This window comes from Seriola lalandi, unplaced genomic scaffold, assembly GCF_002814215.2.
Source record: "Seriola lalandi dorsalis isolate HSWRI2012SDOR001 ecotype SW California unplaced genomic scaffold, Sedor1 jcf7180002054464, whole genome shotgun sequence".
Lineage (NCBI taxonomy): Eukaryota > Metazoa > Chordata > Actinopteri > Carangiformes > Carangidae > Seriola > Seriola lalandi.
This window is the reverse complement of record NW_019525017.1, coordinates 1,873-28,554: the sequence shown is the minus strand read 5'-3', so window position 1 is coordinate 28,554 and position 26,682 is coordinate 1,873. Positions and strand designations below refer to the sequence as shown.

General features: G+C 39.0%; 2 protein-coding genes and 1 long non-coding RNA gene across 4 annotated transcripts; 2 read left to right on the top strand and 1 right to left on the bottom strand.

Annotated features, from left to right (window-relative positions):
• The first annotated feature begins 120 nt into the window (after positions 1–120).
• On the top strand, positions 121–7,412 carry kif22 (kinesin family member 22). Its single transcript, XM_023411300.2, has 13 exons — positions 121–274; positions 582–794; positions 901–1,028; positions 1,242–1,387; positions 1,800–2,009; positions 3,311–3,707; positions 4,132–4,252; positions 4,713–4,833; positions 5,113–5,293; positions 5,493–5,587; positions 5,870–6,070; positions 6,217–6,276; positions 7,233–7,412. The coding sequence occupies exons 2-13, from the start codon at positions 607–609 to the stop codon at positions 7,260–7,262; spliced, it is 1,878 nt and encodes a 625-aa protein (XP_023267068.1). The 5' UTR covers positions 121–274; positions 582–606; the 3' UTR covers positions 7,263–7,412.
• An 87-nt stretch (positions 7,413–7,499) lies between these two features.
• Positions 7,500–13,874, top strand: prrt2 (proline-rich transmembrane protein 2). 2 transcript variants are annotated; one of them, XM_023411298.2, is made up of 5 exons: positions 7,500–8,078; positions 9,665–9,957; positions 10,127–10,422; positions 10,609–10,738; positions 11,790–13,874. In XM_023411298.2, exons 2-5 carry the CDS (start codon positions 9,729–9,731, stop codon positions 11,804–11,806), a joined length of 672 nt encoding a protein of 223 aa, XP_023267066.1. In that variant the 5' UTR covers positions 7,500–8,078; positions 9,665–9,728; the 3' UTR covers positions 11,807–13,874. The 2 variants fall into 2 exon arrangements, with proteins under 2 accessions (XP_023267066.1, XP_023267065.1); XM_023411297.2 differs by lacking the exon at positions 11,790–13,874 and having other exon boundaries at positions 10,609–11,411.
• A 6,097-nt stretch (positions 13,875–19,971) lies between these two features.
• On the bottom strand, positions 19,972–23,685 carry LOC111658663 (uncharacterized). Its single transcript, XR_002761014.1, has 3 exons — positions 23,585–23,685; positions 23,213–23,309; positions 19,972–21,557 (listed from the first exon to the last, which is right to left on the bottom strand). It is a non-coding gene; the product is annotated as an uncharacterized LOC111658663 (long non-coding RNA).
• Between the last annotated feature and the right edge of the window lie 2,997 nt (positions 23,686–26,682).

Sequence of the window (26,682 nt, the reverse complement as noted above, 5' to 3'; positions counted from 1 at the left end):
ATACATGTTTATATAGCATTGCGTTGACGACAATATTTGATGACCGAGTAAATCCTGTAAATAAGGACGCAAGACGTCAAATAGGCGCCAGTGTTTTCGCGACTTCTGATTGGTTCCTGGTCGTTTCCTGTTGCACTGCACACATTTGAAAATGGTCCGTTAGATGTTTAGGGGGGTCGATCGTGATTGTTAAAAGACGGCGTCCACAATGTTGCCAAAATTGGAACTTTGAGAATAACAAAGATTTTGAAATAGGAGTCTTCAAATAATATCGGTAAGCATTAACTAAACACTTGTGATCAATTCGGTGAAGCAGCATTTGACTATAGCTAGGCTAACGGCCGTTTGAGAGCAAGATTAAAGTTAACGTAACTTGATGCTAGCCAAGTTAGCATGTTATTAGCCGATTGAAACCATCGTTAATAAAGTAACTTTTAGCGCATTAAATTACTTAAAGCAAATCGTCGATTAATACAAATTCTGACAAATTTGAGAATCTGTATTTTTTTTAACTACTACTTTTTACACAAGTAAATGCCAACGTAAGTTATAAGTGGCTAACTTGGCTTGTTATTATCCAGGCCCTTTCTTTGTAAGAGTTCAACCATGGCTCAGCGTGTGGCAGTATCAGATGGGGGAAACAAGAAGTCCTCCAGGGTTCGGGTAGCGGTTCGTCTGCGACCGTATATGGACAAGCAAGATGGAAAAGGCGAGGGGCCGTGTGTGAGAGGCCTGGACTCCCAGAACCTGGAAATAATCAACTGGAGGAACGCAACAGAAACAGTCAAATACCAGTCGGTGTCCTAATCTTAAATCAACTGTAATTTCTAAATAATTCTATGAATATTTGTAATTATTGCCCAACAGTAAATTCTAAGGTTGCTCTGCATGTTATTTCAGTTTTGATGCTTTTCATGGTGAGCAAACGACACAGCAAGAGGTTTTCCTCTCATCGGTGAAGCCTATTCTACCACACATACTGAATGGACAAAATGCCAGTGTGTTCGCCTATGGGCCGACAGGAGCAGGTATGTCAAAGCCTTACTGCATTTATTGCTTTTGTTAACATTTCTCTTAATTGTATAAATGTAAGTCATATCATCAGGGGCCTTTTTTAATTTAACATTACGTTAAAATATTTTGCTCAGTGTGTGGCCTCTTATGTTATTGTAGAGACAGCTTGCACTTAAAGTTCACTTGTTGGTATATAAATTGTATTTTTTCTGCCAACTCTTCCACAGGTAAGACCCACACCATGTTGGGCAGTTCAGAACAGCCAGGTGTGATTCCCCGAGCCGTTGGTGAGGTTTTCAAGCTGGTTAAAGCAGAGGATGAGGGATGGGACTACAGCATTGGCATGTCTTATTTGGAAATTTACAATGAGAAGGTATGAATGGCTGGCTCAAACCCTGTATCATGTGTCTCATTGCCACTAGTTCAGAATCATTTGCTATGAGATTAAAAATAAGATCTTTCCTTTCTTTTTTGTTATTGAAAACCAAACACATTGTTATGTAAATTGTTTAAGAAAAACAGTCTCCCCTCAACCCCTCCCTTTTCAAGTGAGGGGCTGAGTGGAGAAACCACTAATACAGTCATTAAAAAACACCTGAGCATGCAGAGTTCTTCAACTCCAGTGTTCATGCATCTCTGTACCTGATGATTGGTTTTCTGCCTTTTTTTCCGCTCCGCTTTGTTTGTTGTATATCTATTTATATGATAGTAGAATTGTTATTGTTGTAATACATTGTTATTGTATGACAAATTTTGACCAATGCAATCACCTTTTATCACCTTAGGTGCTAGATCTTCTATCACCGAGCTCCCAAGATCTGCCAATCAGAGAGGACAAGGACAAGAACATCTTTATCCCCGGCCTTACGCACACAACAATTACCTCCTTCAACGATTTTGACAAACAATTTGTCCCGGCCAGCCTCAATCGTACTACAGCTTCTACCAAACTAAACCAGCGCTCCAGCCGCAGCCATGCTATTCTCCTCATCAAGGTTTGATATTTGCTCTGATCAACACTGAGAAGACAGTTTGTTATAATTCTGTTTGAGAGTTGCGCTGTTTTGTTTATTGAGCTGGTCTTTGCATTGGTCTACAGCAGACAATCAAATAGCATCTTAAACAGGTCGTGGCCTCTGAGCAGTAGGCCAGGATTTGGTAGCTGGTGCTTAAATCAATTCTCTCTTGCAACAATCCCGCTAGCAAATGCTGGGCTTTCTGGGACTACTAGAGAGAGATACAAACTGGTGCCTGCTTTCCTTTTACTAACCTAGTCCTGTTTCTGCATTCTTATGGACTTCTTTCATTACTTGTTGTAGTACCGAATGTCTAATGTGTCACAAAACAGTGTTTCCTGTACATTGATTTATTTGTGACATCACACCACAATGTTAGCATTGACCGCCACATACTGATTTTCTTCATTGCAAATGAGTAAAATTTTATCGATTCACTCAAACCCCCCACCCCACACAGATTATGGACCTGTCTGTGAAGAGCTCCCTCTTTCTGTGCACACGCAAAACATGATCATGCGCATGAGAAAGGAAGGATCATAGTTGGTTCATCCCTGCAGAGAAGATGGTTATACATAGTTGCTAGTCAATATTGTCTGCATGTGCAAATGGTTGCGTTTATGTTAATTATTTAACTCTGAGGCTATATGTATTAGCAAAGCAGAGTACCTACAACCATAAGAAAACACCTGGGAAAGTGGACACTTTGACCAGTGTAATAAGCTATTCAATTAATTTGTTACCTCCACCAAGGAGGTCATGTTTTTGGCCTTGGCAGAGGTATGTGCTCCACTGAGTGGTGTTCTAGTTTCGAATATTTACAGGTTTCAACCAGTGCTGCTGTGGCAGCTGAAGCAGCAACAGAGGGTCAGGAGGGGACAGGTGTAGCTAATGAAGAGAGGGATGTAGGAGGAGGACGGCAGCCAACGTGCTGCTGTGGGAGAGCCAGCCAGGACAGAGGCAACGGGTGAAATCGACAGCAAACACATAGATAGACCAGTATATATTGTTCTGTTACATATTTGTCACAAAGTATTTGGCATTTAAAATATTTGTGTTTGAGCGCCTTATGTACAGTATTATTTAATAGTTCATTTAAGAAAGGCCCCCACACCCCCTCCCGGTCTGCTACCACCAAAAATAGAATCTAATTATGTGAGAAACACTGCTTTACCTCATCTAACCTTGTATTTCTATCTGCACCTCCCTCCTCTGTGTCTGTCATGTCTGACCTTTATGTTATTGCCTTTCCTAAAATCTTAATCTTCTTGATGATTTAGGTTGTACGCACTCAGTGTGCCTTACCGCACCGGCAACAGACAGGCAAGCTGTACTTGGTCGACCTGGCTGGTTCTGAGGACAACCGCCGCACCGGCAACCAGGGCATCCGCCTGAAGGAGAGTGGTGCCATCAACCTGTCCCTCTTCACTCTGAGCAAAGTGGTGGACTCTCTTAACTCGGGCACTGCTGTCCGTGTGCCATACAGAGACAGTAAACTAACAAGGCTGCTACAGGACTCTCTGGGTGGCTCTGCACACTCTGTCATGATCACCAATATTGCACCGGAGTACAAATACTACTTTGATACGTTTAATGCCCTCAATTTTGCCGCCAAATCCAAGCTCATTGTGAACAAGCCCTTCACCCGAGAAACTGTGGCTATGCCTGTGCTGCCAGGTGAGTGAGGAAAGCAACTTTTTTCATTCAGAGGACTTGTAAGTTTAAAGAGAAAAGGAAGCTCTAACTGAATTTCATCCAAAAGCCTACAGGAACACCTATGTCACATCCCAGAGGATGATGACTAAGAGTAAACAGCCAGCTCAGTCTCTCGGCAAGATGGATGTTATTTTAAATTTTTGCACCTCTGAGATCTGCAGTTTTGTTACATTTTCTTTCCTATAGCATTTTCTTAAAATACATTTCTGACAGTTAGAGTTTGCTGCCTTTCCCATGGCTTTAATTGAAGTACTGCAATGCAGCCCTGACTGATTCTGTGCCATCATCATCTGAAATGCTTTACACTCAAGAGAACCCCACAAACACTGTTGCTTGAGTGCACTGAATACTAAACTGTTAATTTCCCCTCTGCCTTCATCTCCAGTGAAGCGGGCCAGAGAGGACGACGAGGCGAGGGGGTCTGGCACTCAGCCACATAAGAAAAGGCAGAAAGAGGAGAAGAAAACAGAACAGGATGGTTCATCACCTTCTGCACATTTTCACAGGTTAAAGACCACATGCACAGACAGACTTATTGATTATTTGTCTGGCTAATCAGACTTGGGTACTGTGATGTTTGACTGTGAAGAAAATGCATTTCCATCTGCCCAAAGCTAAAACATCAAGTTCACTTTCCTCTACTTTGTCCATATAACTGCAATTCAAGCAAGCCGTAGAATGAACCCAGATTTTATAGCTTGTGCTGAAATCAAGTCTCTCTGCAGTGCTCCCAATGGCTGCAGCTGCTGTGCCCACTGGAGTCTCTCTGGGAGACAGACGAGCACTGCTTTATTGCCATATGTTACCAGGCGTACAATTCTGTCCTGGCGAGGATACTCGTCAACATGTATTTGTTCAGCCTGGCTGACCTTTTGACTTCTGGGTGTATTTCGAAGCCCCCTGACCACACTCTCTCCCCTCACTGTCCACCTACCTTTTGCTTGATTTGTTGTGTGTCTCTTTCAGCCTGTCAGAGCCATCAGTGATGGACAGACTAATAGCTCTGGAGAAGCTGATGATGAGCTGCCAGGACAAAGATAAAACCAGCATGCTGAAAGATGTGGCCCAGTCTCGCAAGGAGATCCAGGTGGAAACACATCTTCATTAAAACTGTTTTCCCAATAAGGGTGAAACCGTGTGCCCCTGCATAATGCAGCGTCTGATCATTTACACCTACACCTGGTCCAGCCTTTGTCTGTTATAATTTGTATGTGATTTACCAAATACTGATATATAGTCAGATCTTTATACTGATTGATCAACTCAACTGAATATTTAATAGCCAACCATGCCACTCTTTTTTTTTTTTTTTTTTTTTTTTTTTTTTTTTTTTTTTTTTTTTTTATTATTATTATTATTTCCACAGGAGCTCAAAGAGAAGCAGAGGGAGTTTGAGAGCAAGGCCCTCCTATTCAGTCGGTTGGCTGAAGAAAAGTCCAGTACCAAACAAGAACCTGTCTTCAAGGACAACATGGCTCCTCTGCAAAGAAAACATACAAATGCTGCAAAACCCAAAAAGCAGCAGGCTGTGGTCCAACCCCTACAAGGTTAGAAAGTACAGCAATACATACATTGATGGAAATGAACCGGAATTTTATTAAATTACATAGATGTTTTGTTTCATTAAATTACATAGATGTTTTGTTTCATTAAATTATATAGATGTTTTGTTTCCCAATCATGTTTTATTGTGCATCATCATTTTAATTTAATATTGACTTATTTATGTGGTTTCCTCCCTTTCAGTGACCCAGCTTCAACCTCTTCAGCAGCTTGCAGTCGGCAAAAAACAGTCAGTCTGCCTCAAGAAGAAAGAGAAGAAGCTTTCCGACCAGGTTGAGGTCAGCATCCGAGCCTTGACTGTGCCGTGCTTAGCTTGACTCATCTGCAGAATTGCAAGCAATCAGATACAAGCTGACACAGTGCATTACCTTCATTTTGCTTCTTGACTCGACAGACGCTGCAAAATTAACTGCCTTTCCAGGCCAATATGAACAAATAAATGTTGACAGTTAAAAATAGAATTTCATGTGCTGTCTATTTTCTGTAAAATACCAGTTGAAAATTCACTTTTTTTCGTTCTTTTTTTTTTACGACTTTATCTGTATTTGTTTCTCTCTCAGCCTCCAGATGGCAAAGAGAACAGGATGGAGAATGACTGGGAGTCCCAACTTGAGACATCTGTGCTGGAGCAGTCCAGGCAGAAAATCCTGCAGGTTCTCAACTCCGGCTCACTCAAAGAGCTGAAAGGTCTTCAGCAGATCGGCGACAAGAAGGCAAAGCTCATCCTGGGCTGGAGGGAGATCCACGGTCACTTTACAAAGGTTGATAGAGAAAATGTTGCTCTTGTTTTATCATGAAACTCACCCCATAACCGTACCCCTGTTGTGTTTCTTTGACTTCAGGTGATGGATAGCTGTAGATCTTAATTTACTTGTTTTGACTTCATGTATGATTTGTTGTTTTGCAGTTGGAAGATCTGGCAAAAGTTGAGGGTATGACAGAAAAGCGATTTTCCTCCTTCATGAAGGTAAGCAGAGTCCTGAATTTATCTTTTAGCCATGTTGGTTGGTTAATTGTTCCACCACTTTGGTCCTGACTTAAGTATCTCAACCACTTTAGTGCAGACATCCATGTCCCCCACAGAATGAATTGTAATATCTTTAGTGATGGCCTGACTTTTCATCTAGTACCACCATTAGGTAAAAGATATTTTGTTTATGACCAAATACCTGCATGTTATTATACACTCATAAGCTGTGGCTTCACTATTTGGTTCTAAGTAGCATGCTAACATCCAAAAATGTTGAACACTGAACATAACTGCGGAGGTTGCACAGGTTTAAAACGCAGCTGTGTGCCTGTTTATGGTTTCACTGTTCTGCAGTGTTTCCATTGTTCACATTTACACAGTGTTGTACAATTAATGCAGGTGACTGATTACACCACAAGTGATGCTGCGTACATGATGATTGAGATTCTCATCCTTTACAGCAATCTGATGACATGATGCAATATTAATAAGGAATTTTATTCAACCCATGAATCACTTTAAGTGAGAAACCCACTCTCAAAGTTCCCGTCCCCGTCATCTGAAAACCTTATGAGTCATGCTCATGACTGTACATGTACTTGCATTTATGATTGTCACGTATCATTACCATCAAGAAATATTATCCATATATTAAAAAAAATATCATACCATAGCACAATAATTGTAATTGCACAATTATACAACTTGCCTGTTTTTATAGCGTTGCCTTTTTAAAGAGCATATATGTTAAAGGTTTACAGCACACAGTAGCCATTGATCAGACTAAACCAGCCTCTGGCAACATGTTAGCATTTAGCTAAAAGCTTAACTGTGCACATGTCTGCTAACTCTGGCTCTTAACTACCACTAATAACTTGAAGATGGCACATTGTGCTGTTCTAGGGATAATGTTGCTTTTACTCTGCTAATGTTAATTTCTTCTTTTTTTTCAGGCAAACATCCTGAGCGCCATGGGAAAGTGATTTTTAAATTTTTTTTAATTTTAGTGTACATAATTTTTTATCAGAATTGTTTTATTTGTCATTTATGCGTGGTTTCATGATGTTTTTGTAGTTACAACTGTGTTCCAGCTGATGGCGCACTAATGCTTTTAATAAACGTCTCTCATATCATTGAATGTTTTAGTGTTTTACTTTATGATGATAAACAAATCTGATCGTCACCTTAACATGTGGGCCAAATGTCCTCTACCCTGAACTGTCTCCAGCCATAAATCAACATCTCTGGGAGTATTTTATCGTCTGCTTCCGGTTTGAAAACCTAATTGGGCTCATTTTTGAATTCCTGTCCTCCTGCAAGGCGGAGACAGGAGGACATCCTTTTTTTCACCGACTCCGTGATGCTGCATCAGTGGATAAATATTCAGTGTTCTGGGGTGAGCAGAGGATGCCGTCCTCCAGCCTTCCCTCCACCCCCCCCACCCCCTTCTCCCACAGCACGTAGTCTGGTTGATTTCACTTTTCATTTCACACACCCCTCCTCTCTGATCCACCCTGCCATCCAGGAGACTCCCCATCCATCCCAGCACACTGCGCTGGACTAAGACGCTACACCAGCTCTGCCGCACTCCAGCTTTCTCATATAATAATAACAACAACAACAACAGAAAAACTCAGGTTTTTTTTGACAAACGGTGCATGTTCGCAAATACGCTGTGGATGTAGAGGAGATGTTCGGTCGCGACTGATGCTGTTATTTTTCACCTGGGATTAACGTTACCACGATGCCAAAACCAGGGACGCCCTGACTGTTGAGATTGACGCTGGATTAAAAAAAAGGTCAGTTTGATTTATCTTCCACCCTTTTCCCCTGTATTTTTTTAATGAGAAATCCAAAAATGGCAACTATCTATTTGCACTTTGATCAATTCGTGGTTCGCTTTAAATGCAAGAATCCAGCACAAGCGGCATGTGTTTTTTTTCCTGCTTATTGCAATTCAGCAGCCCACATCCACTGAATTCAGATCAATAGCAGCAGGCTAATTGATGAGCAGACCCCCCCCCCACCACCACCACCATCAATCCGACTGTTTTTCCTTTGACCCCATCATTTCATTGCTTTGTCCTACACCTTATTGTTCAGTGGCCAACAACCGGACCCCGTTCGCCAGTTAGGGCCTGTGTACACATGATGAAAGAATGGTATGTACACACCTGCAGGGAGACTATGGCTGCTACTATCGTTTCAAAGGAACCTGCCTCCATCTGCCATGCCTTTGTACTCCTCGTGTCATTGTGACCTGCTTTTTTGTTCCCTGAGATAGAGAGTCTGCTAATTATATAGAGGCCCCATTCAAAGTGAACCATAGTGTATATTATCTGTTTACCTTCAGCCCGTTTAGTTCACCGTGGCACACGAAGTGATCAAAAATGACGATCTGTCATCTGATGTCAAAGTGGATTATTAAGAGGCTTATGTGATATTGAGCCAGGGTCCAAACTAAATCTGTTAAAGCAGTGTATTTAGGGACGGTACGAAAATCTTTGTGCAGAGAGTGGGGCTGAAAGTTATTGTTGACCAAGACCCTTCAAAGAATTACTGATATTTTACTTGATGCAGACAAAATGCAACACCCTCTCCCCAATGAATGTTTCAAATGTAAGCACATGTATTTATATTTATATGTGTTTTATTTAAAGTTTTCTTCTAATTTATATTTTTGTTGATGTTGTAGCTTTTTTCCTATGGCCCCCGGGAAGAGAAGGTGTTACATAAGTAACAGCCAGTGGGTATCCAAATAAATAAATATCTTTAAATAATATGACACTACTGAATTGGTACAACTCATTTCAAGAGCTGCGATCATCACTTTATATTACATTTTAAAATTTTTAGACATAGTTATGTTTACTTTATGCTGAGATGCAGAATAAGCTTACGGTAGAGGCTGCTGAAGGCTAGTGAAAAATACATGCTCTCTGGATGTATGTTCTAGATATATGATGTTCCATTAATAATTTCCACCAAAGATCCATTCATCTTATTACTTCCTAGTTTATTTTGATGAGGAAAATAAGTAATAAATAGACCTAAAACGCAGGCGAAATTCTTGTCCTCTAACGGCAAGTTGCAATTTTATGACCTGTGGTGGACGTAAAATCTATCTCTTTGATTTAAATATTTGAGCTTTTTCATTAGGAAGAAAGGATAATGTGAATCTGGGATGAAAAAAGGGTAACATACCTTCCCCTGCTCTCCAAAAACCTTTACAGAATCCCTCTTCAGAGAAAGATAAGATGCACCAGTCTCCCTTTCTGGTTCCCCTCTCCACCCCAGGATTTTTTTTTTTTTTACAGTTCCTAAGCAGATGAGAGAGAGCAAGCTCTGTTTATTTATATGGTTAAAACCATTTTCTTTTCCCCAGGTGTGACAAACAGGCAGCACACACAGGACTGGACCACAAACAGAGGCTTCATTTTGCGGTCAGCATGGCTGTGAACATGATGCCAGCTCCTGCCATTTGGCCAGGAGAGGACCAACCATCGCTGCTGGACCAGGAAGACTCTCTGGCGAGCCAAGCCTCCGTCTCTGTTCCATGCCCACCGGTAATAGGTGAACATCTCATCCACAGTTGCGGCAGCCCGGCCAGCACACGGCCCCCCCGCAGCAAATCCAAAGGAGAGCTAGTCATAGTCATCAACGAGAAACTGAAGAACAGTAAGTGACTGTGTTTGACCTGATATCAAGGCAGCGGGTGGGTCATACAGCTGCTTAGTCAGCTCACTCAGGGAAAGTCAAATTCCAGTGCACTCCGGTGAGGTACACTCACATCTACCTCTTCCAGTGTTTCAAACATCTGCCCGTCCTTCTCGTCCCTCATGTGCAGGTAACGGGATACACTCGGCGCCTGCAGAGAGCACCTCTCCAGTCATATCCTCTCCTCCACGAAGACAACACTCCATCTCTTACCCTCATCACGGCAAGACCAGGAAGGGGAGCCGGGCTAGCTCCATAGGCTACACTGCTTTTTCGCCCAGGCCATCGCTTTCTCGCCATTCCAGCATCGCCACCAACCCACCCTTGGACCGGACCAAGGTTAAAGACTACCTCCTCTTGTCCGTGCTGGCCTGCTTCTGCCCCGTCTGGCCCATAAACATTGTGGGATTTGTCTACTCCATCATGGTAAGAACAGGATCATTTGTCTGTTTTGTAGTTTTGGCTTATTATTCCTTATGTTTCTTTTATTTTCATTGACAGTTTCATTTAACATTTTTGTTGTTCTGAAGCAACTTTGCTGAGATTATGGTTTTTAGAATATGCGTCTGTATTAAACCCAAATTAACAGATGGTTTCATTCTTCTCCTTCAGTCCAAGAACAGTCTTGAACAGGGAAACCTGGATGGTGCTGTGCGTCTGGGACGTGTGGCCAAGATGCTCTCCATGGTATCACTAGTAGGAGGGACGGTCATTATCATCGCCTGCATTGTCAACCTGGCCAGTGAGTGTCCCAAATCTGACCTTTAAACCTTAACCTCACCTTTTTACCCTCTGTGTAGTTGTGCACAGCGGATTCTTCCCACTGAACTCCTCTTTTCTTTGCCTGTGAATATTGAATTGACGGTTAAGGGTTCGTAGCAATAGCCCTGCTACCACTGATCCTCCTGGCCTAAAAACCTGCTGCTGTCACTGTTGATCCCATCACAATACAATATTTAGCTCTGTTAGCACAATCTGACTGTAATCACTGACATTGTTACCATCCATGTTTGCACAATATTGCACTAGTTGGAAAGTCTTTATACACTGCGGCACTTTAGCCTTTAAGAACTATGTCAACGTTACACAAACATCAGAACATATTATTCATATTTGCATCAGAGACTCAAATCTACATTTTATTACATACTTCTCCATATTTGCACGGGTGGCCTCCAGCTGTAACCGACTGCATTCCTCAGACTGCTGTGTGTGTATCTGTAGAGTGATATGTGTAGTCTGTTGTCTGTTGTTCGCCTTGACCTGTTTGCTTGTACAAAATGTGAAGTCTTGTTGTCCCTGTACCGTATGTATACGTATATAATGTATGTCAGTGTGTGAGCTGTTGACTTGCTCACAAGACAAATAAATGTTCATTTATTGTACCTGGCAAATAAAGGGATTCTGGTAACAGATCAGTGATTATTACTTATTAGTAAGTCGCAAAGAAAGCGACTAGTCTTTTGCAGTATTGTATATTTAAATATATTTGTGAAGGGTCAGTCAGTTAAGTGATTCCTTGCCTTTTCACTTCAGATACTTATCTGTACTCGTGTTCTCGAGTGCACACAGTTGCAGCCTGTTGGGTCTCATTAAGCCAAGAGATGTCCTAATTAACTTAATGACTGCAAGAGCAAGTTTACGCACAACTTGAGTGAAGGTCTCTGGGACTCAGCAGCCCTTGTTTTTCTCTTTATATAACTGTCCTCTTGTGGTCTGTGAAAGTGTATACATCCATATGCAGTTGCAGAATATATAGTTTTCAACTAATGCACTTCCTTTTCTTTTTTTAGTAAATGTGAAAACCTGAGTTTCATCCCAGGATGAAACTGGATAAGGCAACTGACCGTCTGGCCCGCACCTGCACCACCGTCTTTACCGCCTAGTCATTACCTGGATGTGTGACAAATATGCACCCGATATACAGTGCTTACTTATATTTCTGTAATCTATATAAATCCCTTTTGCTAATGGAAGAAAATAACATATGCAACTACTGCTGCTCTGAGTCAGGGTTGGGGGAAGGGGGGGGGGGTTTGTCCGTATGATGTTGGATGGAGAAGGGAGTCAGTCAGACTAATCAGTCCCCTTCGTATTCTGGTCAACACATTCAGAACGATTCTTGAGATAGACACAAACTCTTCAAGACTCCCACCACCACCCTCAGAACTGACTCAAACAAGGTGGACTGGAAAAGAGACCAGTGGAGGTGGTAACAGAGCGTGGAACAGGAAGGATTGCCTCCCAGCTTCAGCGCCACATGCAAGTCCCAACAAAATGTCCGCCAAGTCCATCCTTCACTGCACTGACGACAGGACGCATCAGAGTTTCAGCTTGCCGTTAAATCCCCTTGGATACGTGGAGAGGCTCTGGGATTTTTTTGCGCTGCATTGGAATCACAGAGCAGAAATTCATCCATTTACCCCACAGAGAAGAAACACTTTCAATCACAGTATGTCCTCTTTTTTTCAGACTCTCCTCTGTGGTTCTCATGACTCCTGCCATACATCTTGTGTTTGAGATGTGAGCGTATGGGAGGCAAAAGAGGATGAAAAAGAGGCTTACCAAGGACTAGCTATGGGTGCTAAAATGGAGGGGATTATGAAAAGTCTCGCACAGACGGCACAGTCATCACTGCAAGGAAAAATATGTGCCAAAAAAAGGATTTATAGGGAAAGTTTCTTGCTTTGTAAAGACCCAACTCTCATCACAGAATTGTTGTCATAGAGAGGAACATCAAAAGTGTTTTTACTCTGCTGCGACTTTACTGTATATCCACTAAACACCACTGAGCACTGTGAGCAGGGAAAGAGGGTACATGTTCACAAAAAACCCCCCCACTGTAGCAAGATACTTAAAATATTAATTTTACAGGGAAGCTAATTATATGCCATCCTATATCCTATCTTTTGATAATGTTTGTAAAAGATCATTTTGAAACAGATGAAGATTTGTAATGTGATGCTCTTCAAGTGCTGTGCCGCAGTTGACAGGTGGTGGTAGTATTGTATGCATATGAGGCATCACGATTTGGTTAACAAAGTAAATAGCTCATGATTGCAGTCAGACTTGTGGCTCTAGCCTCAGTCTGCATCCACAGGTCGCCTGTAATTTTAAACCAGACAGATGGTGGCTTTTTTTTTTTTTTTTTTGTCCCTTGAAAAACCCCTAAAACAGTTGATTTTTACTTGGATTTGTCTGCAATGAACACCTTAATATATACTGTTGTGAAACACAATAGGATTATATTTTGATGGATTATTTGTAATACACCGGATCAGACATTTTATGGGTGTGAGATATGAGTAGCAGTGTGATAGCAGTACAACAGATAAGTTATTTTATTATTATTATTATTATTATTATAGCTTCTGTATATCCTTACCTAACCTCTGATCTTTATCTACCCGTGATTCTCACTGTGATCTAAAACACAACCAGGTTTCATTAAGAACAGATAAAACTCTCCTTATTATGTACAGAAACGCCACGATGTCAGAGTCTCATGAGTTCAAACCTGCAGATAATTTTCTGTAGTGATTAATATGGCTTTTTTTCCTGTTAGTACTTAATATGTACATTTAATTGTAATCAACATTTGATGTATTCTGCGGATATAAATCTCAATATTGTGAAAATTCTCTAGTGGATATGAGTTAGCATTAAGTAGTTATGATCTAACGTAGGCACAGACACTGTCAGCTAGCCTCCTGACAGTCATTGTATTACCACCAGGCTTCTATAATCTTTGTGGTTATTGGCATGTTGTGGATTTTTATTAATGTATGATGATAGAAGTTGAAAATTACAAAGATGAGCTGGCACTTGGACTATTATACTTCTGCAGCAAATTCATAATAAAGACACAATGCATGTAACATGTTTTCGGTGTTGTTTTGAGCAGAGTCAAGAGCAGCAGTGGAGATTATAGAGATTTTGTTTGTGTGGGAGAGAATGAGTGTCAAACAGTGAGTGATATCCAGAGAGCTTAGCCATTGAGGAGAGACTGTGTTTTGCAATTTACCAGATGAGAGCAAAAAAAAAAAAAACAGGGAAGTATTAATGTAGTTCTCCGTACTGTGATAGTGTGTAAGCTGCAGGGATGGAAAGCGCCTGCTGTTGCCATCAGTGGAGTGGAGACAGCAGGAAGAGCAAAATGCTGAGGGGAGAGGCCCTGAGCCAAAGAAATACAATGCATGATTGACTGTAATCACAAGGGAAGCCTCAGATGACTTCAACAAAATCAAAGCCAAATATCCCTCATTATATTCTGAGGTTCTTGTTTTTCTTAGTTTTTTTTTTTAAATTTAAAAAGTAATCACTGTTGCCTCCTCAGACTTTACTATTTAGTATTTATGAGGAGTGAATGGGCAAAAAATAGTTGGAATATCATAAAGAAAAACAGAAGTGGTTGTTTCTGTAATAGATTTTTGCATCCAATCAGACAGCGATGAACATTTGAAGGCTGTTTTACAGTGTAGCATGTTCTACACAGTCACTTAGTCATGATAGAAAAAAATCAATCAGCCACTATTTTGTTAAGTGATGAAAACAAACAAGACTACGGCCATGCTACCAGCACTGTGAGGCTGTACTTACAGTACTGCTTGAAGCTAAATGCTAACAGCACATGCTGACAAACTCACAATGACAATTTTAAAATGCTGATTATTAGCAGGTGTAATGTTTACTATTTACACCATCGTAGTTCAGTGTGTTAGCATGCTAACCTGCAAATTAGCATTTAACACAAAGTACAGTTGAGGCTGTTGGGGATGTCATTAGTTTTGCAGGTATTTGGTCATTAACCAAACTACTGGCAAATAAAAAGTCAGTTATTAGTTATTACAATTCTTCTTGAGGGGGATATGCAGATGCAGATTAAACAATAATGAAAATCATTAACTGCAGCAATGTTTTTGTCACAGCAATCACAAGTGTAATGTTATTTGTTTGGACATAAGCAATGTTTAAATGTCACATGAAAATGATAATAACAGTAACACTATAGGCTTAAAAAAGGCAACATATGAAGAAATACATGGTTCCCAGTGAAGCGAGAGCTCTGTTATAATGATAAACACAAAAAAATACTATACATATAAAATAATAAATAAAATTAATATGGCCATATTTAATATATACATGATTATTCATGTCACAATTTACTAAAAAAAAGTTTATATGAAAACTTCTTGAGCTAACAGAGGGGGAAAAACAACTATATGAGCAGAAATCACAACATCTGACTGCAGCAAATTTTCCCTCACAAGTTTTCACATTTTGACAGCAGTATTTTTCCTTGTACTCAGCTAATTTAACAGTAGGTATGTAATACAGTTCGGCTCAGAAGGGGATCACTGTACCAGACAGAGGCACATCCAGATGCAGTAAGTGGGTCAGGGATTATCCAGCTGGGTCACGTAAACACTGAGGCTGTGAGTCAGCTTGGCAGCGTTCGGATGCATCATGATCATCCTGTCAGTCTGCATAGGAAATAACAGCATAATGAGATATACTGACCTGTGGCAATGCTGCTCTATTGCCTGCTTAAATTGAAGGGAGAACTAGGGCTGAAAAATAATCATTATTAGAGTGAATTAAAGCTGAGATGGATCATTGTGGCAAGAGGAATTAGATAGTAATTATTAGGGATTATTATGAATTATTAATAATGTTTTTTTTTTATACTATGACATGCTTGTGAAAGTGTCAACAGTTTCCACATGAAAGATTCAATTTGTATCCGTGGCTCATTTTGACAGGGACTTATTGTATTTCATTCAGTGACAGCAGCCTGGTGTACACAGCTACTAGTGGACTTTCAGAGACTTTCTCAACACCTGTCAACACAACAATTTTCCAGCTCTAGTTTTCAGACTCGCTATTCGTTTTTGACTGATAGTTCTTTGTGAAGTTTGTTGTCAAAAAGCAGATGTTCTGAGATGTCATGGCAGTAAAAGCACAGGTGTAACCAATCACTTTAATTATGACAGCACTCTATGGCTCTGTCATTTTGCATGTTGGCTTAGCTCGGCACGCCTTTCTGATCAACCTAAATGGGATGAGACCGTCATTAATATAATGTGTTACATCTGTGCTTTTACTGTCGTGACAGATGAAAATGTCTGTCATAAAAGTTTTGTACTAAAACTGTTGATGGGGCCTTTTTCCACAGCAGACATGGAAAAGCACAGGTGCTGGTAATAACATCAACAATGGCTCTGTTCTATTCAAGTGTCCCAGTAAGCCATGACACTGTGATAATGAGCCAGCATGCACAATACCAGGACCCTGAACCTGAAGCAGCTAAATGGAATTCAGCCAACATTCATTTAATTATTTACACTCTGGAAGGTTCGCCGCCTGGAACGAAGGGAAATGTTCATCACGTTTCCTTCGTTCAGTTGTTTTCAAACATAATTTACATTTGTTATTTCTCTACAGACTTAATTAATAATTGATTCAATCTGTAAACAGTGAATAATTTGCCACTAAGTGCTGAATGTTTGTCACCCTCAAAATCAGAGACAAATGAATGATTAATTATTTGTATTTTATATCTAAAGTCATAACATGTTTTGAATGTGGTGTTTGGATGCAGGGTAAGTTTGTCTTGCAAATGATTCCAAACCCACAATGAAATTTCACACTAATAAACGTGCGACACTAGGGCCAAAGGAAACGATGGAATCCACTTAAAATTTATTCAGGAAGTGAGTTGTGATTCAGTACCTTTACAGTATCTAAACAAATGTAGCTTAATTAAAAATGTGACGTGAGCTTCAGGCTGTTATTCGACCCATTATTACTGTACAGCACGACTGTCACACTTCACTCCGTTCGCTGCAGCGTCTAACTTTTCACCACAGTCCTGGCTAGGTGGCAGTAATGTGCTCGTTGCTGGCTCTGTAATGAAAACAACTCATCATCACAGAGTGAAGTCACAGCTCCGTCCCTCTGTGCTGAAATATAACTGCAATATTTTCCATCAAGGCTCTTTAGTTTGTTTGCAGTATCCAGAGGGACTTTCCTTCTGTGGCGTCTTCATCACTCTTTTTACGTTTTGTTTTCAGTGGCATCGCCGCAGATTCACTTGTTTGTGATGCTGTCAGCTCTATTCTTATGACATGATCATGCAAAGATGACTTCAGCTTGAATATTTGTGATTTTAATCTTGATACAAACAATAGCTCAATAACATGGACTGAAATAACACCAAACCAAACAATAATGTGAATGATTATGAAAATCAAAACCCTTTCAGAGAGTCAGACAGCCAGTAGGTTGGTGTGGAAGTACACGGTTTTGTGACGCGATGTGCTGCTAGTAACGCTGGTTACGTATGATGTGTTTTCTCAACCTGCAGTCACGCTGGTGCTGGTCCCTGCAGAGCAGATAGGGGTTAGCTTTAAATAAACGTTTGTGGTTTCACAGAAATCTACTAAACCACTGGATTTTAAATTAATCCTCCCTGAGCAAAAATAACTACTTTTATTTTTTAATGGTCATATTAAAGTCTGTCTGCAGCACCAGAGAGGGAGTGTTTTCTACAGTACTTGCTTGCCATGTTTTTTCATCTTCTGAGGACCGTTTACAGGCCATCATGTTGTCAATATGATTATATCCTGATGAGTTCTTCTTTTAGATGATATTGCGTCTTCTGACACTGATGATCATTTGATTTTAATTAAACATTTTTATCATGAGGAGGCCACCGCTGCTGTCGTTTAAAATGCAGAGCTGCGTCCAAGGCTGAATGTTTATTGTCCTCTGTCATTTTTCACTGTGATCTCAGTTTAGATCATAAAATCAGCAGGCTGGGCCTCTGTCCTGCAGCTTCATAAAATGCACAAGATTAGATCAATTTCAATTTTTTTTTACATCAATTTAGATTTTTTTTTTCATCTGCAAAGACTCATATTTCTTATTACGTCTGGACCTGGACTATCGCAATGTTCTGTATCTGTGTTTACACAAACGCTTTCAAAATGACTTCACAAACACAGACTCAGTAGTTCTCACATGAGAGAGTGTGTGACCTCAAACTTACAATCTCTACATCTGCTACCTGTGGAAATTAGAGTCGATTTTAAGATTTGAGTCAATTTTAAGGCTTTATGTGGTTTTACAGTAGCTTCTGAATATCTTCATATGAGTCTGAGTGCAAGGCAGGTTTGTTGTTCTTAGTTAAAACTTCACTCTGGAAAAGGTTACCAAAGACAGTCTTTTAGATCCCTTTGAAAATCACATTATGTTCATCTTGCTTTGATGCAGACGTCAGTCATCCTGTGCTGCCAAACATTGTTCAAACCTGCTGAACTTCTTTTAAACTCTTAACGTTACCAAAGATACCAAATATTTCAGGCTGAAATTCGGGAAAATGTGTATGAAATAATGCACAATGTAGAATATTTAAATTTGAACTCTGCAGCAATAAAAAAGTATCTTAGATTGGGATATTTCACATAATCATGAGAAACAGCATGAGAAACTAATTCCTAATTATTTGTTTTTCTGTTTCTTTCTTTCTTTTCTTTCCTTTTTTCTAGTTGATGTTTGTTATATTAATTTGTTTTATAATTTTATAATATGGTTAAATGATCAATTTGGACTACACATTTTTGGATTATATATTCATTGCACTTTAAAAAAAAAATTAGTATTCATAACGGTAATGGTTGTATCATAAAGACATTGTTTTTCTTCTACTGACAGGTTCTGTAGAGGACAGACATCCAGGGGTGCAGCTGATTTTGATGAGTGCAGGGAGGAACAAACAGTGACTAAGATGAAACAGTAGTAGCCTTCTTAGATTTCACAAAGAGCTTATTTCCCGCTCGGATACACGAGAAAATGCACAATAATCAGAAACTACAGCTGTAATGAGCTTCAGGTGTTTTTCCTAATCCTTCTTTTCTATCTGAATTCTAGACGGAGCCTCTGTCCTGACGTCCATGACTCTGCTTCTGAGTCAGACACTCGGTCGGCTCATGGTGAGCCTCACAGCTTGTCGATCTATCCATGCATATACCCTGGAAGCGTGTTTACCAAAAACATCCTGATGTCCTGGTCCTGACCTCACTGTCAAATGGAACAAGCGAGAAGTTCAATAGATCTTGCAGGAATCAATAACACAGGTGATAAGAAAAGAAGAAACTCACATCTAGGTAACAATAGCACAAAATTAAATTAGGTTGCACAAACTGGATTGGTGAAATTCGATTTATAAGTATCTGAGCCACTGATTATATCAGCTGAGTCTGATTGGAATCAATAAGACCCTTGTCCAATCAAATTATGTTCTGTTAATCATGATGTGATCAAAGTGTCCAATCGGCCTGAATTACAAAGCATCCTCTGTCACAAAGTAGTTTTCATTTGTCATCCTCAGATTTGGTGTCTGGATTAAATAATCCAATTTGGCTGTGGGCTAATTTGATCTGTGACTTGATTTGAATTCTTAGATCAGAATTTAACTTATTAAATTTCAGCAAATTGAATATAGGTTTTTGTATTTTGGATATTTTTGTATTTTTGAATCTGACTTCAACATTAATACAATTTTTGAAATTGCCTGCTTAAAGTTTTCACATTAGTTCAGAAAGATAGTTTTAAAAGTGAAATATTTAAAAAGAGTACATTCAGTGGTATTTAAATTTCATTAATGAGTATTCAGTAGTTATTAAATGTCACTGTTAGCTGTAAGATTGTAATTATTATTATTGAAAAGTTTCTATATAGTTGTTTGAAGGTTACAGGTTAAGTTCTGACTGATCATAGGCAATGATAGAATCACAGATTTTGTGTTTTTCCTTTTCTTAAACAAATGTGAGAGTGTGAAGAGTTAAACTAATAATGTTGCTTTTATTGATTTTCCTACACCTGTGCCTCTGTGCTCCTCGGCCACGACCTCATGATCACTTCTGCTTACATTACTGTCAGAGAAGAGGCTGCAGTTGCAGACTCTGAAGACCAGGTGGCAGCGTTGGCTTTATTGGACTGCCTGAGCTGCTGACACTTTGGAACCAGCAAATATAATAGAAATTCAGGGATACACGCAATAAATCAATATGAATGTTTTATGCAAAAAAAAAAAGAAAAAAAAGAAAAAGAAAGAAACAACCATGCACAGTTTATGTTCCAAAAGACAAACATCCAAAGCAAGTGAAACACAATATATATTTACATATAAACACCACTGGTATTTTCAGCATGCCTCTTTTACCACAAGACCGAGTACAAATAAAACCTGCAATCAATAGTAAAGCAGCAGATGGAGAGCTACCAGACAACACTGTGCTCTTCACACCATTCATATTTGTTATTCAGATATCAAACAAGGGCTGATGATTTTATTTACTGTCTGACAGAGTACGACCATGCACAACTCTCCACTGCTCTGAAACTTTTCTGTTAATTACACCACCATCCTCATCCTCACAAACGAAGGATTGTGAAGCGAAAGTAGGTTAACATCAACGTGTCATCAACGAGAAACTGACACACTGATATTTGAGCTGACACATCAAACAACTGTGAACAACATAGAAAAAAAAAACTGTTACCCTTGAATAAAATTTAGTTAATCAGAGCAACACACCTCAGGAGAATTGGGAACAACACAATGATGAACATTTCATCCTGCAGCAGAGTCTGGCACATATTTGTCATTTAAGTTTGTTGCGTCAACACCAAACATGCAAATAACTGACACAAACCATCAACATGGAAGAACCAATTATCTTATTAGGTTGTGCTGTCTGCAGGCAATCAAATGGCAATCAGATCAATAGATACAAAAACGTCTGGCAGTATTAAGACCACTTGGAAATCTTCGGAAGCATTAGGCAAATCATTATTGCAAGGGAGAGGTATGTGCGCTGTGAAACAGATGGTCATAATAGTGGAGTTTAATGTCAGCAGTTAATGAAAAATAGCAGACCAAATTTAATAAGAGTGAGCAAACCTGACATGAGAGACGACATGAGAGTCGAAGCGCAGAATAATTCCAACTTTCTCCCTCATTTTACTTTCTTGAACGATTTCAATTTTTCTCATTTATTGAGATCTGACCAGTTTGGAGCAGTGCAGAGGAGCATTTAGATTAACATACAATCCATAAAAGGGACATAGATCCCTATGAATATGATTATGGAAATTCTCACAATCATAGCTTTGTGGTAGGGATGGTTTCCCAGATTTGCATCAGGTCTATTTAGATCTGAGATTAGAGTATTGATCTCTGCATGTGACCCCTTTGGGTATGTTGTTATGAATTATTAACTCATTTATGACACAAAGTAAGTAGGATATGAATCCATCATAGACATGCAGAAAATCCTCAGAGCATGCGATGAAACGTCTCCCATCCCGAGTCTTCAGGCAGTCTCTCCAGTGTCAGTGCAGTGGAAGAGGCTCAGTTCATTCCTGCAGTGTGGATCCAGGCAGCTCGTTGGTCAGCGTGTGCCAGCGCTCCACCTTCTTGCCCTTGTTCTTCAGACAGTCTATCCAGTGCTGCAGAGTCTCTCCCTGTGAGTGACACCCTAAGGACACACCCCCTGACAAGTGCAGAACCAATAAATAATATCAGTCAATCTATGCAGAGAGGAAAGTTCAAGTTTAATAGACAAACAGCGAGTAGCAGGTAAAAGAAAATGAACAAAATGTATTACCAGAATGGCATGCTGGCATTAGTGTTTTTGTCTGATATTACTTTTGATCCTAAATAGGTTGTGTATTGCTAGGAGAGTAATTAGCTGTAGCTTCAATCGACACCTTTTGGGTCTATTGAAAATCTTCTAGATGGTGTTATTTTCTACTGCGCTGTTGTATTGGCAGTAATTGCATATTTTGTTGTCTTTTATCCCTAGTTGCTCGTGTGGTTATTTATAGACAGGAATATATTTCCATTTCCGTTTCAAAAGAAATTAAAGACTGAGACCCAAGGCGTCTAATGATTACAAAAATGGTCAGATATGATGTTCAGATCAGATGTTCGCAGTCGCCTCTTTAAGATGTACCCACAATAAAAGTGACTGAGATACCGTTTTTGAAACCGGATCACTGTTGCATGTGATCTTTAAACAGCTGACAGAGTTCAAACTGGACCGTTTCAGAGAAAAATGTGGAAATTACAAAATAAAATGAACAAAGTTAAGTCAGGTTAGCCTTCCTGTCATCACCGACTGACTACCTATTAAAGTAAACTCATTCCACAATTTCAGTTTCAGATGCTCATGGACATTTACTAATACTTTCATGTTTTTAATTGAGTTCAATAGCAAGGAAGTATTCTCTTTCAATAGAAACTTAACTACATCTGATGATTTTCTGTATTTTTCTACTTCTCAACAACCCCTGAAAAAAACTAAATCAACAATATCATTCCAACAAGTGTTGTCTGTGTAGCCAAAGCTTAATAACTTCTTCCTCTGTGCTGCAGACCTCTAAAAAGGATTAAAAACAAATCAGTGAGCCACACCACTGCACTAGAACACAGGTTCCTTCATTACGATCCACATGGGAACTGTTTGACTCAGTTCCAAATAGTCCTGCTGCTGGAGATACTCACCAGAGCACAAAATGTTTATATATCCATAGATGAAAATAGTCCCCAACAATTGTACTACTCCTGTTTGACTGACTGACTGCTCAGGAGTTTCAAGAGACGACTGAGCCTTTTTTTTTTTTTTTAAGTAAACTATATATGTACCTGTTTTTAACGATTTACCTCTAGTAGTAGACTTGGGATACGTGCCATGAACAGGGATGGGAAATCTGAAAGTACTGAGAGACAGACTAACACGCTGCCAGTTTTGACTTTATTTTAGGATTTTCTGGAAATAAAAAAAAGTAATGAAAAACCCTAGACCTAACCTGTAATTACTTTAAGAAAGAAAAACTTCCCAGGAAAAGTAGAAGCAGGCAAAAAGTTATTGAAATTGTGAAATGACTTACTCCCACTCACAGAACAAGTATAGTGTGAAGCTCATTTTCATACAAAATGTCACTAACGCCCTTTTGGCGACTAAACCCTGCAAATTACACACAGTGCTGCACTCAGATGATAGCAATAGAAAACATCCTAAAATATCTTTGGCAACATCTGCCATGGGTACAATGTCATTAGACTGCTCATAACGTGGCCGATCAGTGCTCCAAAATTCGCCAGCAGGAATTTACTAATTGCTGAATGCTTGTGGTGTCAACTCACCTATGAAGTCATTGGACTTTCCTAGGTCGTAGTCCCACACCGTGACCTCCAGCGTCTTGGTGGCTAACTCTGAGAAGGAGATTTCATAGAAGAACTCCTTGGTGGAAACAAAGAGGGGAAAGGGATGAGTGGGCAAGAGCAGAGGTCAGAAGATCACACCTACACACCTCTACATACAAACCTCTAAAATACTCACTAATGAAGCAGAAGACATTAATGTGAAAACTGTAATTGGCTGTCTTACAGAAACTTTGTATGCAGTATAGTGTCTCTGAGGACAATATAAGCTTGTCTATTTACATTCAGCCAATGCAAATGTGCTTCTCGCGTCCACATTTATTCACATGCACGTACTCAAACATGGATAGCTACCTCATTAAACTCTGGGTTGAGAGTCTTTTTTATCACCGCTGTTTTGTGCTTGGACTTCTTGTGAACATCTGGCTTGAGATACCTGAGACAGAGGAATGTGATACCATCATATATGAGTCTGGTTATTATCATTCAAAAGAGATAAGCTACTGCTAAAAGGAATAGTAAAGCACTAAGGGCAACTGCACATACCAGCTATGACTAAAGGTCAGAATAAGATCGGGCATATAGATAATTACGTTCACTCAGGAGTTGCAGTCATTGATGGGCAGATTTGGTGTATTTTCCTGTTATGTCACTCTTTTACTACATTCATAGTGACTTCTCCCCTGAAAGGTGATTTGAAAAAGTTATTACTCATAAGAATAGTTGTAAAAATGTCCCAATGTGGTTTAACGGACCATTACTGTGCCTATTTTTTGGCTATTTCAAGTCTCCAGTTTCCATACTCCGGGAACAGAATGGTTTTTTTACAATTAATAAACTTAATAATTAGGAGATGTTTCACTGTTTTCAATCTTTGCGCTAAGCTAGCTTCTTATTAAACAAACAGATAGTTATAGCAATATCCTCGTCTAACTCTCAGAAGGCAAGCAAATAATAATAAAAAATGTCCTAACAGTCATTAAATGTTTTTATTTATTATTTGTGAAAATAGCCCTGTGTGAGTGTGAGGATCAGTAATTCCTTCACCAACACAGCACAGATTGAAAAAGCTCAGCATCCCTTTGCGAGCTGTCATTAAATTCTTGGGATATTTTTAAGCCAGCTGGAAGGAGCGTGGCAAAATCTCTATTCACATTCGCTTTCCACCCACCACCCACAGCTCGGGGAGCGTATGTTCCCACTCGCTCTCAGACACAACAAAGCATCTGAGAAAAAGCTCCTGCCAAAGGGCAAAGATGCAAGCACGCATCCAAAATGAAACAAGGTGCATGATGTATTACTGTGGATGTGTGAGGGATGTATGTATAGGTTCAGTGATGTAAGGAAGGAGGGGGAAAACTTGAGCTTGAGGCATGACGGGAAAGGAGAAGGTAGACAGTGAGCAAGGGTGTAAGTTTGCTTATGGACAATATGGACATGTCCCTACCAATATTTTGGGAGGATAGAATTTTTCCTATTAGTTATTTGCATTATTGCATTATTAGGTATTTGAGTGAACTTGTTTGCACTATGTTTAGAGTGAAGTCATATTATCATTATTATTATTCTATGATGTTTTTATGTTTTACAATGCAAAGATTTATTCATTGGGTGGCACGGTGTTGCAGTGGTTATAATGTCTCACAGTGAGAAGGTTCTGGGTTCGAACCCTGGTCTAGATGCCCTTCTGTGTGCACGTTCTCCCTGTGCATGCGAGGGTTCTCTCAGAGTACTCCGGCTTCCTCCCGCAGTCCAAAGAAATACACATTAGGTTAATTGACAACACTAACCCACTTTTTTATGCTTTATTATACTATGACTTTTTTATGCCTTACGTATAGTATGAATTCCCAGGCCTGGGGCCTTTTGTGTCTGGAGTTTACTATAATTACTGTACTGTTTTTTAATATTTTGTATTATGACATTTCAATAATTTTTTTTCTTACTATACTTTGATGTTTTATGTCTTTTTATGCCTTACTGTACTATGATGTTTTTATGTTGTTTTAATGCCTTACTATATTATGACTTTTTATGCCTTTTTATGTATTACTATATTATGTTGTTTTTTTATGAGCTTTTATGCTTCACTATACTATGTTGTTTTTTTTGCATTTTGATGCCTTACTATATTATGATGTTTTTATGCCTTAATATACTATGTTGTTTTTATACCTTTTTAAGCCTTACTATACTACGTTGTTTTTAGGACTTTTTATACTTTGTCGTACGATGATGTTTTTATGCCTTACCATACAATATTGTTATTATGACTTTTGATGCCTTACTATAATATAACGTTTTTATGACATTTTTATGTCTAATTATATTATGATATTTTTATGTCTAAATATATTATGTTGTTTTTATACCTTTTTATGCCTTACTGTACTGTGACATTTTTATGCCTTTTCAGCCTTACTTTACTATGTAGATTTTATGATGTTTTTATGCCTTAGTATATTATGTCGTTTTTATGACATTTTTATGCCTTACTTTACTGTGTCATTCTTAAGACTATTTATGCCTTACTATACTATGACTTTTTTATGACATTTCTATACCATACTATACTATGATGTTATGCCTTAATATACTATGATGTTTTTATGCCTATCTATGTTGTTTGTTTTGAATATTTCTGCCATATTAAACCATGACTTTTTAATGATATTTTTATGCCATACTATACTATGATGTTTTCATGCCTTACTATACTATGTATGATGTTTTTTAGATTTCTATGCCTAACCATACAATGTTGTTTTTTATGCCTTTTTATAGCTAATGTAATATCACATTTTATGAATTTCTTACTATACTATCTCGTTTTTACGACTGTTGATGCCTTACTATACTATGGCGTTTTTATAACTTTTTGTGCTTTACTATAATATGACACCCAGTCAATGCAGACGGCAACCTACCCTGAGACTGGTTCTTTTGGAGATTTCTTTCTGTTATAAGGGAGTTTTTTTCCACCCGTCATCAAGTGCTTGCTCATTGTGGAAACTGTTGGGTTTTTCTATATAAAAAATTAAGGTCTGGACCTTGCCCTGTAAAATGCGAAGAGAAAAATTTGTATTATGTTTTGGTGCTATGCAAATAAAATTTAATTGAAACTAAATTGAATTTTTATGTCATTTATTATGCCTTATTATAATGTGTTGTTTTAATAAGTTTTTATGCCTTACTATACTATGACTTTTAATGCCTTTTGATGCCTTGGTATACAATGAGGTTTTTGTGGCTTTTTATGTCTTACTATACTATAACGTTTTTTGACGTTTTATGCCTTACTATACTATGACGTTTTTACGACATTTCATGCCTTCTTATACTATGACATTTTTGGACTTTTTATGCCTTACTATACTATGACATTTCATACCTTATTATACTATGATGTTTTTTGACGATTTTTATGCCTTACTATACTATGACGTTTTTAT

Coding starts and splice junctions, on each gene's coding strand:
- kif22 (XM_023411300.2), top strand. CDS start 607: ATGGCTCAGCGTGTGGCAGTATCAGATGGGGGAAACAAGAAGTCCTCC. Junction 5,294..5,492: donor TGTGGTCCAACCCCTACAAG/GTTAGAAAGTAC, acceptor CCTCCCTTTCAG/TGACCCAGCTTCAACCTCTT. Junction 6,071..6,216: donor TCCACGGTCACTTTACAAAG/GTTGATAGAGAA, acceptor GTTGTTTTGCAG/TTGGAAGATCTGGCAAAAGT.
- prrt2 (XM_023411297.2), top strand. CDS start 9,729: ATGGCTGTGAACATGATGCCAGCTCCTGCCATTTGGCCAGGAGAGGAC. Junction 9,958..10,126: donor CAACGAGAAACTGAAGAACA/GTAAGTGACTGT, acceptor CCTCATGTGCAG/GTAACGGGATACACTCGGCG. Junction 10,423..10,608: donor GATTTGTCTACTCCATCATG/GTAAGAACAGGA, acceptor CTTCTCCTTCAG/TCCAAGAACAGTCTTGAACA.